The following is a 13,402-nucleotide window of genomic DNA, read 5'->3' as shown; positions in this document are numbered from 1 at the left end:
ATGTCCTGCTCATGGACATGATGAAGACTTTTCAAATCCCAGATGCACAGGGTCTCCAACAGCAGGGCCTACCCCATCGCTGTGGGTCCCTGTTCTGGTTCCATCCAGAAACATCAAAAGTCCTAACAGCGGGGACTCATGCAATCAGATGCAGAAAACAATATGGAAACTAGATCTAGAGGGAGCAGGAAAAGTAAACACAGTTAAATGACTAACATAATCCCAACAGTGTATTTCAGTCTCGAAACTGAGTCCAGCCTTGAGTGTAATGGCAGTGACTGAGTTAGAGTGTAGTTGAGATAGAATGCAATGTTTTATGATTCTTACTGGCTGAGAAAGAGCATGGTAGGCTGTTGGGTGAAAGCCAAGTTTCCATCTTTCCTCTTCCCCAGAGTCTGGTAACAAATCCTTAAGCCCAGCATGTGGGGGCTATGGATTAATTGCATCTCTTTTCACAATTTATCTATAATTTTTAAATTATTTCTTTTATTTTGGGGATTATCCTACAATTGCATCATTTCTTCCTTCCCTTTTCTGTCCTCTAAACCCTCCTATGTATCCCTCCTTGCTCTCCTCCAAATTCATAGACTCTTTTTCCATTAATTATTGTTACATACATCACTTAAAATCAGTGTAAGCCAGCAGAACATTGTGACTGATCAGTCAACAGAGGACAGTGTTGGGGTAGGTCCCTACAGTTTACCTTCTAATGAGCAGAGGGAGATCACAGTGGAGTAAGATAAATAAGTAAATGACTAGGCTGGGGTTTCTTTCCAGCCTAGTCCCACAGCTGATTTGCCCCCAAATGAGCACACAGTGACATATATTAATTTATAAACTGTTGGCTGATGGCTAGGGCTTCTTACTGTCTAGCTCTCTCTTAGTTATTAACCCATAACTACTAATCTATGTATTTCTACATGGCCTTATCTTACCAGAGAACGCCTGGTGCATCCTATCTTCCCCACCTCTACATGGCGTCTCTCTCATGGCTTCCCTCTCTCTCCTTACTCCTTCCCCTCATAGGCCTGCCTATACTTCCTGCCTGACTACTCACCAATCAGTGTTCTATTCATCAACCAATAAGGGATACATATATACAGGAGAACATCCCCCATCAGAGTAAGGTTATTCCAAGTACAATAAGCCACACGAGGAAGGTAAATTTAAGTGTACCAGGGAGTGAATGGTGTGGGCCCTCGGTGGACGAGTGTGGAAGTCTCAGGGAAAGAGCAAAACAAACGGAAATGAAGGCAGGAGCAAAATGGCAAGTCCTGCAGAGGGAGTAAATGTGGTGTCTGCTGGGGACAGAAGGGAAATGTGACAAAAGGTGGGTGTGGCTAGGAAGTCATCAACAACCAGCAAAAGGAAGTTGTCTAGGATGGGTGACAGGGCTGAGTTCAAATGAACCTTTGTATATAGTGGGATGTTTGGGACATCTTAAACTAGGATGCTTTGGAGTGATGAGCAGGACTGCAGAGTTTCCCAGGGAGAGCTGTGTCCTCTCCTGCTGAGACTGTAGCAGCTCACACTGTGAGAAGCACATTCACAGTCTACTTGCAAAGTGGAATAAATGAGACTTGATGGAGAAATGGATCCTCTCCTCCAGCCAGTCCACAGCTGGAAAATGATGATTAACTGAGATGACCAATGCAAGGGAAGTCAGGCTACTTAAAATGGAAAAATCAAGACCTTTCTAATAACCACCATCAAATTGACATGTCTTCTACATATTTAATTCAACAAGGAAGAGCATGGGTGATTGTGCAAGCCTGAAACTTATCACAGAGGTTGAAGCTGGAGGTGCCACCACAAGGCCTCCCTCGGGTCGTAGTTGGCATTGGAACTGAGGAGCAGGGTGAAATCATCAGGAGAGAGGGATCCATTATGAGAGGCCTGGAGCATCATGGATCTTCCAGCACTTGGGGCACATAGATAAAGGCATCTCAGGATGCTAGTGCCCAGTTGCCAATTAAAATCAATATTCCCAGTCACAGAAAGCATGAAGTGGATGTTTCTTTGATTTTACTGTTCTACCTTATGCTTTAGTTCCACTACAAGTGTACAAAAGTGTCCCTGTGGGTTTTTGTTTGTTTGTTTGTTTGTTTGTTTTGTTTTGTTTTTCAAGACAGGGTTTCTCTGTGTCATAGTCTTGGCTGTCCTGGAACTCATTTTATAAACCAGTTTTGGTTTCTTGGTTTTTGTTTGTTTGTTTTTAACTCCTGCTGTTAGTAAGCAGTGAGATAGCTAACTGTCTGCCCCAACCTGTGTTTCCCCTTCACTGTTTCTGGAACTTCCACTGGTCATATGATCTTTCTTCTTGCTGTCCGTCATCTCTTGAGTCCACACATTTAACCTGTGGTGCCATTTCTTACCACCTGGTTCAGTGATCTGCCCTTGGATAGACAACAAATGTTTGCCGTTCCTCTTATGTTTTAAAGACCCTCTAATATTTGTGTGATATTGCCAGTTGGCTGCTAATTCCTGACAACTCTGTTGAGGGCTTCTGGAGGCCACTATTTATAACCAAATCTGAACATTTCAAAGTTATAAACTTTAAAAAAAAAACAAAAAACAAAATCATGTTGTTGTCCCCAGTATCCCAATGTCCAGGGTTTATGGATTGTAGCAGCATTTTACCTGTTTATAACAAGTCCTTTTTCCTCAGACTGATTATCACTTAGTTATTTAAACAGTATTCACCATGGTAAAAGAAGAAGTGTGTACCTTCTCCGAATCATTGCCACATTCTTCCTGAAAGATGTTCTTGACACTGATTAAGTTTCACTTTTATTTTAATTGATTGAGTTTCTCTTTTATTTTAATTGATTAAGTTTCTCTTTTATTTTAATTGCAGGATGTGCCAATGGGGCAGCATAATTTTCAAAACCGCACCTTAAGGTATGGCTTGCCATTGACTATTTCATTTTTAAAGGCCTATGGCTTGTTATTTATTTCTGAGAGCAATTATAATCAATTAGAGCCATTTCAAAGGTGTCTTCCAAAAGAGCAGCTACTGTGAAGAGCCTATCAAATTACTCCCAGCTTCTAAAAATAAGAATATCAGTGTCTTGTTATTAGGCTTGAGAGAGATAAAAGGAAAACACCACCTGCTCGACTCTTTGCACTGTTGAATGTTGTCTTGAAATCTTTCTTCTATTAGAGATAGAGTTTTTAAGAACCTGAGTTGTTTTTGCATTATTCAGTTGCTGCTTAGAATCAATGCTTGTTTTGAATCCAAATGTTGACCCAAGTTGCCCACCCTGCTCAAATGGGAAAAATCTCTTCAAGAATTTCCTCACGTGTCCTGCCACTGTCCACAATCATATCACTGTCTCTTGGTTGGATTTTATGTGTATGAGTCTTTGTGTGCATGTATTTATGTGCACCACATGTATGTAGTGTCTACAGAGGCCAAAAGAGGATGACTGAATCCCTAGGACTGGGGGTTCAGATGGTGGAAACTATCACATGGGTGCTGGGAACTGAACCTGGATCCTCTGCAGTGGTAACAAGTGTTCTTAACCATGGAGCTATCTCTTTGGGTCCCACCATGGTTTTAACCCATACCCCTCTGTCTTCCATTTTATTGTGATATTGGAATAATTAATATAAGGTACTGGCACAAAAGTTAAGGCAATTTTTCTTTCCCTACAAAGAGACTGCCTTTGACGTTTACAGAAATGGAAGAAAAATATAATATGCAAAATATATTCTTGTAGAATATGCCACGTATCCAAGTGAAAGTAAACACACCTGTTGAGCCTGTTTGTTTTCCTAGAACCCTTCCATATGACTATTATAATTAACTCCAATTTGTATTTGCAAATTTGAAATTTTAGCATTGAAATAGAATACTTTCATCCTTATTTATGAAGATGATAAGGCTCTTGGGATTTAAAAAAAAAACATGTTGTTTTTCCATGTTCTATACCATATTAAAGAGAACTTAAAGTAATCCTAAGAAGATTATACAATATCTCTATATCTCTGGGATACCTTGAGAGGCATCTCCTACCTGAGCCTGGTAGGATGCTCACACATGTGTAAACCGCTCCCCTCAGGAACTTCTGCTATCTGTATTCATCACCTTGAGGCTCCATTTCAATGGACAAGATACAGTGGAAAATGCTTCACAGGAATCCAGCACAGGGCAGTGTGGTGACTTCTAAGATGAGCTCAGCTAGGAATCTAGTGAAAACATGCTACCATTTTATCTCCAAAACCAGAGAAAATCTCATTTTATCCCAACTGTGTTCCCATCGGGTAGGTACTCTTGCATAACCATTATGAAGGGAAAGAACCTGAGACACATGGGAACTGGAAAAATGCCAAGAGTCTTATGACACCACAGCTAAAGGCAGGACTCTGTTTTATATACAGTGTCCAGCCACTATGCCACCAAATCCCTGGTGGGCTAGAAAGGGCCCCATGTATACCTGTTCCACTTTTGTCTGCTCTTGTTGATCTTTAGTGGCCCCTAAGCACGGGGAGAGAACATAGCTTTCAAATCAGGCTCAATAGGCTTCCTCCCACTTCTGAACTCTGTAACCTCAACCCTAACAAACTTCTCTGAGGTTTTCACCTGACTAGGGCACAGACTTCTCATGACATCTTCTGTGCCTCTTTAAGTGGACTTGCCTGAGATGTGGGTTAGACAGATCTCAGGAGGAAAAAATCTAGATGGGTGTTGGCACATTGTAAAAGAGGGATTGGAGCACAGAGTAGTGGGAAAGCTGAGCTCAGATTCAGGGGCCAGGGAAATCAGCAGTGCTGAATCCAAGGGACAAAGTCAATCAAGATGTCCTGGTGAGTGGAACAACAGGTGTATAGATGTCTTGTCCTCTCCACAGTGGAGGTCACACAAATGAGAAATCTTTGTCTACATCAGAATCATTTTGCAGATAGTCAAATCAAATCACTCATCAGGACATGGACTTGGTGGCTACTTTACGTTACATTTAAAATGGTGAGCCCTGCACGGGTGTTATTGCATTAAAACTGAGCAGATTAACAGAGTTAATACCTTATTTCAACCTCTCAGGAAATGTGTACCTGTGGGCCCCAAGTTAACTGCATTTCCTTAGACTTGGCCAAACTGTGAAAAAGAAAACCACTGAGGTGAAGTCCAGAAACTCCAGCCTCACCCTGGAACTGGAAAATTTAAATGGGTGTCTAAGTACATCACTGGGAGCCTGTAAATGAGGGTGCATGTCCACACCAGGTGTTTGCTAAAGGTCTCTACTTTAAAATGTGTGTGTGTGTGTGTGTGTGTGTGTGTGTGTGTGTGTGTGTGTGTGTGTGTGTGCTCTCGCACTCGCGCAAAGGGGCTGGAGATGAGACTTGGCGGTGGAGCACAGGATGATCCTGCACAAGACACTGCAAGATCCCAGTACCAAACCCAGCAAAATGGAACCAAAATGTGGGAAGCTGTCTTTTCGGGGCTGCAGTCAGAGCCAGCCAACTCGCCCACAGTTCGTACCTGAGAGGGGGAGTGTGGATAAAGAAAAGGCTAGCTAAAGACGTTAAAGGAAAAGATGGAGGCACAGAATAAAATCAGGAGGACAATTCAGTCAATACTGAATGCTGAATGCCCCGAGTTTATTTTTCACCATTCTTTAATACCCTAACCAAAAAGGAGAACATGGTATTATGTATACAGAACAAACAGACTCTTCTTCAATTCTCCAAGGATTTGGTAACCGCACCTTATATTTAAGTTCTCATTATCTGGCCTTGAGGGTCAAGAATAACCACACCTCAGACCAAGTCTGTTGTTATTTGATAAGACACCCAAAGCCAAGATCAAATATCCTACTGTCGCCATGACTTTGACCTTTAGGTCTTAAAACTTACTGAGGACAGTTTTGAACTCTCTGACCTTTAGTCAAGATGGAGTGGAACCATCTTTATGGGCTCCCGACACTAAAACCAATGCTCCTTCTTCAAGTGGATTTGAATTTGGTGTACTTAAACCTCATCATTTTTTGGCTTGATATGTACAGTTGGATCACTGCATGTCATTTTTGTTTTAGAATGAATTCTGCACTTGACCTTTTAGAGAATGACAGAGAGAGACACAAAGTTGAGATATGGAGCTTGGGAATACACACATCACTTTGTCTCACTGATAGTTCTTTGAGATTTAATTACAGATAAGTGATGCCTGACACGTCATGTTTGTTCGTGCTCTTATCTGTATGTAATGGCAAATAGGAATCTGGAAAGTGCCAGCATTATTCCAGATTAGATCTACCCATTTAGTATTGAGCAACCTAGATTCATGTGTCTGAAGACAGGAATAGCCTCATTTAGCCTGGCTAACAACCAGTGCCTTTAATCTTTCAAGTAGATGTCACCTTTACCTTTTCCTTTATGCCATTCTCATGTGAATTATCCACCATTCCAGGAGGAGGCACTTTTAATTGGCATAGTTCACTTAGGAACTGTCTTGTTGTCCCTTAAAATCGCCTTCCCCAAGAGTAAGAGTAGTAATCTCTAAGTCTACGAACAGAAGCAGGCTCTCTGTTAGTATGACTTTTGCCAACCACAGAACACTTACATTAAAGCACAGCAATTATACTAAATATATTACATATGAAATGAAACCTTGAAATGTCTAAACAAAGACTACAACTTTGCAAATTCCCAGACACTGGCCGAGAAATACATCAAATGTAGGAATGACTAACATAATCAAATTTCTCTAAGGTTATTTCTGCAGCCAGTGTGATTTAATCATAAAATGCAGGTTACCAGGGCTGCATGTCAAGAGTTAGCTCATCACTTAGGGAAGACAGTCCTTTCGTATCAAACACCACACACTCTCTGTGGTGATTTGGAAGCCCAGTGAGTTTCACAGAATCATAAGTCAATGTATTTACCATAGTAAGTAAGCATCGTGGTCAGTTTATTCAGTCAATAGTGTGGTATATGCTTTGTAGCCATGAGAACCAGCATTCTCACTCGTGTTTCCTTTTGCATATAGAACCAAGTCGCAGAAGAAAAGATTCGAAGAGGAGCTGAATGAAAGGATGATCCAAGCAATTGATGGGATCAACGCACAAAAGTGAGCGCTTTTGCCCTCAGTCAGCTCATTTCAGAGCCTACTGTTTTAATACAAAGTAATATTTCCTAAGTGTCTCCTAGCCAACACTGCCATCCTTACATGGCAAACACAAGTGTCTTAGACAGTTCACCCATTTCCTCCCAATGCCCTTCATAGTAGCTTCTGTTAATAGGATTTCTGTCATGCTACTAAAAAATTAAGTTCTGCCTAGAAAATATCCACTTAGTGACAGAGGGTTCGTTTTTCCCCCAAGAATAATACACATTAGAAGAAAGAGAACATCTTGTCTACTGATAGAGTTTAACACCAGTAATCATAAAACCAGTACACTAAATTCCAAGCTCTAACCCAGCATTGCAAGTAATCACACAGAGAAAAATTATGTGTTACTATATACACTTGCTTTTATTTCTTAAATTACAAGATTCTCCCCCTTCCTTTTCCTCCCTCCAGTCCTTCCCATGTATCTCCTTGCTCACTGTCTCAAATTCTTATTTACTTGTTGTTATATATTTTAATTTTAATAAGCATGGAGAAACTTAGGATTGTCATGAAACTCATCTGTGCCATAAAGGAACTTGCCCATGCCATAGAAGGACGTGGCTGTGAAATGCAGAAAAAGTCAGCTATGACATAGGACCTCATCTGTGTTACAGATAACATTACCTGGGTCATAGGGGGACTCATCTGTGTCATTGAGAAAATCACCTGTGCCATAAGGGGCTCACCTGTGTCATGGAGGGTGGGAAGGACAACTCATTTGTGTAATAGTTATCAACTGTTCCATAGAGAACCTCACCTGTGTCTCAGAAGATCTCACAGCAAGCCAAAAGCAGATGAAATATCCACCATGCTTAGACAAGTCAGTGCTTTTCAAAAATTCAGTTACAATTACCAGCAGCAGGTCTACATGAGAAAATGCTTACAGAAAAAATTCTCCATCTTTAAAGTAACCTACTTCATTTACTACTTCAAAGTTGATTTTTGAAAAATAAAATGACTTGCATCTTCAATTCATATAGCATAACACAAAGTAATAAGACCTCAGTTTCCTGTCTTACAAATGCATGTTTGTTCTAGACTGTCCCATATAGATGTTCAAAATACACAGTGTTTGTGGAAGAGCCACAGAAATGTGTTGTACAGCATGTGTGTCAGGGTACCTGTGTCCATGCAATGAAGTGTCTTGATTGGGTGTAGTTATTATCACCGGTCAGAGCTCCTTCGAGGGTCCAAGTTGATAAAGCCTTCCATCAACCTGAGTGCTCTGGGTTCATGAGCAGTGCCTTGTGGAATCCAGACTCTGGTTTGACCTCTGTTTCTCCAGTGGACACTTCAGCATTTCACAAAGAGGCAAACCATTGCCTGCAAGCTACCAGCAGCCAAACCCAAGGAAGATGGAGAGCCATCCAACTAGAGGAAACAGCAGAGGGTTCGTTTTTCCCCCAAGAATAATACACATTAGAAGAAAGAGAACATCTTGTCTACTGATAGAGTTTAACACCAGTAATCATAAAACCAGTACACTAAATTCCAAGCTCTAACCCAGCCTCAGTGTGTTTGGGTAAGACCCTTCCTTCCCAGACACTTCTGCTCCAAGAAATGGTTAGGCGGTGCTATGGTGGTCTTGATTTGTTGTTAAAGTTAACTTTGAGCTGTTGATTTTCTTTGCATCATTATCATTCAAACATGTGCACTTAAAACTGTCAGGGTCCCATGCAGGTTTGTACCTAAGGAATGCTTCCTGCCGTCATAACGGCTTCTGTTGTAAGTTTCCCAGCATTTCCCGAATGAAACAGAGAACTCCATGCTAGTCTTAAAACAGAGAAGGGAACTGTATAAAGGGAAGCTCTTTGGCCTTTGGGTGTGGTTGGCATTGATTATGTGTTGTGCCCTAACCATTAATGCCTGTTGTTTTTGGTACAATGATCTTCTGGCTTCTGAAAGACCCCCGGGAGCTCAGGCCTCCAGGATCTCAGCCCAGGAACGCAGTCACCCCAATCACCAGGTGGAGTCGAAAGCTTGATGCAAACTGCACAAGGTTTTATTGTAGTTGTTTAACGAGCTAACCCCATGTTAGCTCGGGTCTTTCATCCATCCACCATGGCGAATGTCTAGGAAAGACAGCTTGAAGCATCTGCATAGAGATCTTATAGGGCAGTGTAAGGGGAGTCTGGGGGTACTCACAGGCTCAGTATTGGTGTGCCTCCAGGCTTGGAGGGTTTGCCCTGTGTTGATTGGTCAACTGGTTGTTATGGCCCATAGGCCCTCCCAGGGTGGTTGCTAAGCTCTGCGAGTCATTGCTATGCGCTTGTCCGTAAAGCACACCCAGAGCCATAAAGCATAGCACCATCATCTAACTTCTGATTGGTTCCTTGCCACGAGGCAGGCACCTAACCTCCTAGTGACCAAGGCAAGGTCGTGGCAAGGACGTGTTACTGTCATGGCTGCCGAAATGGGGAGCTGATCCCTTCACTTCCACCTAAGGAAGCCACTGGACTGGATTATCAATTAGTGTTCCTTTTCCTTTGTATAAGACAGTGATTGGAGTGAATTCAGGTCAATGGCAGAGCGATAGACTCACACCAGTCTTCCTTTCCTGGGTACATGTACAGAGCGCAGGGTCAACTGCTTCTGTCTTATCTGAGATCACCAGTCCTATCAAGTCCAGCTCTTCTCCTGTGACATCATCAACATTAATAATACCCAAGAGACCCCCACATTCCAATATAGCTGCATTAGAGGTCAGGGACTCAACACTCGGAATTGAGGGAGACACAAACATTTAATGCACAATATAATGGCTGCCTCTCTGTCTCTGTGGCTTCTGTTGTTTCAGAACTTGCCTTCTAGTACACAATGATCTCAGGAAGAATGGGGTAGGTGGCAGGGGAGTGCGGGGGGGGGGGTGCCTTGCTCACCCAGTCTCTTACTTGTAATCCCTTTTATTTTTCTAGACCTAGAAAGGTAAATCATAGACGAACAATCACTATAAATTAACAGGGAAGCACGGACGTTACATCAGATGGAAAACATCAGGAGACCATGGATGTCACACATTCATTTCCTGTCCTCTCCATCCCTACTCTCTGCCCCTTCCTCCTCTCTCCTCCCGTCAATCCTTCTCCGTCTCCTTCCCTGTCCCCTTTCCTCCCTCAACTCTCCTTGGTTTCCTGTCCTCTCCTGTCACTCTGTAGTTCCAGTTTCTAAAAATAATATCAAAAGGAACTCCCTTACATAGGGGATGCCAATATCTCTCACTCCCTGATGGAGATACCGGAGAGACAGCAATTCCATGATTGGAATCTCCAAAAAAGAAAATGGGGGAATGAAGGGACCAGCTCCCCGTTTCGGCAGCCATAACAGCCTAACACGTGCTTGCCTGACCTTGCCTTGGTCACTAGGAGGTCAGATGCCTGCCTTGTGGCAAGGAAACAATCAGAAGTTAGCTGGTAGTGCTATGCTTTATGGCTCTGGGTGTGCTTTACGGACAAGTGCACAGCAATGACGCATACAGCATAGCAACCGCCCTGGGAGGGCCTATGGGCCATAACAACCAGTTGACCAATCAACACAGGGCAAGTCCTCCAAGCCTGGAGGTGCACCAATCCTGAGCCTGTGTGTACCCCTAGACACTCCCCTTATGCTGCCCTATAAAATCTCTATGTTGTGGTTTTGCCGCATCTTTCCTAGCCATCCGCCATGGTGAATGGATGAAAGGCCTGAGCTAACATGGGGTTAGCTCGTTAATCAACTGCAATAAAACCTCTTGCTGTTTGTATCAATAATAATAATAATAATAATAATAATAATAATAATAATGATAATAATAATATCTAACCTTCTCAGCCCATGTGAATCTTTTCTGTTCACATAGCCCAAACAGTTCTGTGAACAGACCTTGGTGGGGATAGTGCAGGCCGAGCTTGTCAAACAGACAGATCATAATATTAAATGTGAGTTTCTTACAAGTCATTAGAGGAAGTGCAGAGCCCTTCAGGGCTTCACAGATACTAAGTCTGTGGAAACAGCGCAGTCTTTTAATCCAAAGACACCGTCAGATTTGTTCATCGCTTACTGCTCCAAGCAAACAAGCCACAGGGCAGGCAGGCCTTGCTATGGGAAGAGGGGAGTGAGCATGAGGATTTGTTGGGATTTTGTTGTTTCCTGAGGAACTCTTGGCTTGTGGGGTACCACACTGGGCCAATGCTAGGCACTAAGTCCTAGTTCTGGGGACTTCCTGTCCACCTGCAGGACACAGGGGCTGTAAACATAGAACATCTTGATGACAAAGGGAGAACTGCTTTTATTTCCAGTTTTTAAAGTTCATTTTTACTCTATTTACATATTTCTGTTTTCTGGAAAATTTTTTAAATTAGATTCTGCTTTTTCAAATAAGGGGGGGGGGGAGACGCTTAGGTTAATTGACCAGCATGTGCTCTATGTATTCTGATAAATACAGTTGTAGCAGTGAGTATACTAAAATTTATTTTGGGGCCAGTGAGTTGGAACAATGGGCAAAGGAGCTTGCCACCAAGCCTGACTACCCAAATTCAATCCCCAGAACCAGGACCAGAAAGAACTGACTCCCCCAAGTTCTCCTCTAACTTCCCCACGTTAACAGTAGCATGTATGTGCCTAAGCGCACATACCCATACATGCACACAAAATCAATTAAAACATCATAAAAATTATAAATAAAATGTATGTTTTTATCTTCTGGGCATTTTAATAGGAATTAACTCTTGGTTCTTGATTTAAAAATTTTAAAACTGTTACAGAAAATAAAATGTGGAAATAGAATCAAGGGTTGAGTCCTACAATAGTCTCATAAAGTAGATGAAGGTCTATATCTGCTACAGTAATAAGAAATTCCAACAATATCATGTTTTTTGGAATTGCTTGATTGCACTTTTCGTGGTAGCTCTTCTAGAGTACACTTTTGACTCTGTCACCTCAGCTGAAAACTGGGCTGTTGGTGATCCTGTCTTCTGAGTCAGTCGAGGTGACTAGGTAACAATCTAGTAGTTAGTGAAGGTGTCTGAGACCCTGGGAGTCCCACCTCTGCATTGCTGCTCTCCTGGCTGCTGTGTCATGAACAATCATCATGCATGCAGCTCTGCTCCCAGAGGCCAAATCTGGACTCTTGCTGCGTGCTTGGCCAACAGACTGTTTCACTTTTTCCTGTTCCACAATTCCTCACAAATCTTTATCCTGCAGCTCCCTAATTCAGTGTGCTGCAAATGTGTCATATAAAGAAATTCAGGGCCAATAAGATTGCTAAGTGGATAAGTGAGGTTCTTGTCAAGCTTGATGACCTGAGTGTGATCCCTGGAGCTCACATAACAGAAAGAGAGAACCAACTCTCTCAAGCTGTCCTCTGTCCTCCATGTATGTACTATGGCGTGTGCCCCCTCCACTCCTCAAATAAATAAACAAATAAATCTAGTTTCTAAGAAGAAATTTTGTGATTTGATCATTGGCGAGATAATTATATAACTTTTTTGGAAATGTATGTAGAAAACATTTATCTGAGATTTCCTAATACATATGCTCAGATAGATACCTAAATATAGTGAGAGATAACTAGGTGTACCTAAATATAGTGAGAGACAGATAGATGGGTAGATAGATACATAGACAGATAAAAAGAGATAGATGGTGATAGATAGATGATAGAGACGTAGAGATAAAGAGATAGGTACATATAGATGGATAGATAGATAAATGATAGATACAGATGGATAGATGATGAGAGATAGATAGATAGATAGATAGATAGATAGATAGATAGATAGATAGTAATAATGCCAAACACCCACATCAAGATGTCTATGTAAACATGTGTGGTTATAAACACAGGAATAGAGAAACATATACAAGCCCACATATTTGAGACTATTACATTTTTCAATTAGAGAAAGTTCTATTTAGGGAAACTTGGGAAAATAAGCATGCACCTCCCTCAATGACTAGTGATTCCAACCTACCAGTAATGACTTTTTCTTGGTAGTTCCAGGTACTTTTCTTTATTAGGTTTGTACTTTGTCTTGTATTTCTGTGAATGCAAGGAAGTATGTCTCTGTCTCACCCTCATCTCATTTTATTGTCACATGCATAGCTGTGTCATCCATTGTGTGCTCAGTTCCTGTGCTCTGTGCCCAGTGCTGCTGTTGCCTGGAGTTATGAGGCATTCCAGTGAAGGACTTTCTCCTCATACCCTCACTCTATCTACTTGAAACAGTTTTGTAAAAATTGATGGTGTGAAAAGATGCACACATCCATATAATTTTTACTTATTTCTCAGTATTCAGTTTATATGCTTATATTTGT

The 13,402-nt window shown here is 41.8% G+C and overlaps 1 protein-coding gene across 1 annotated transcript in view; it reads left to right on the top strand.

The window, feature by feature from the left end:
- Positions 1 to 13,402, top strand: part of Adcy2 (adenylate cyclase 2) — a 359,351-nt gene that overhangs the window by 262,049 nt on the left and 83,900 nt on the right. The window contains exons 11-12 of the mRNA XM_027400117.2: positions 2,858 to 2,901; positions 6,989 to 7,069. Coding sequence (XP_027255918.1) covers positions 2,858 to 2,901; positions 6,989 to 7,069 — 125 coding nt within the window. The remainder of the gene's footprint in view (positions 1 to 2,857; positions 2,902 to 6,988; positions 7,070 to 13,402) is intronic.

Source organism: Cricetulus griseus, chromosome 2 (genome assembly GCF_003668045.3).
Source record: "Cricetulus griseus strain 17A/GY chromosome 2, alternate assembly CriGri-PICRH-1.0, whole genome shotgun sequence".
Lineage (NCBI taxonomy): Eukaryota > Metazoa > Chordata > Mammalia > Rodentia > Cricetidae > Cricetulus > Cricetulus griseus.
Note: the sequence above shows the minus strand (reverse complement) of the source record. Positions and strands in the feature narration are given on the sequence as shown.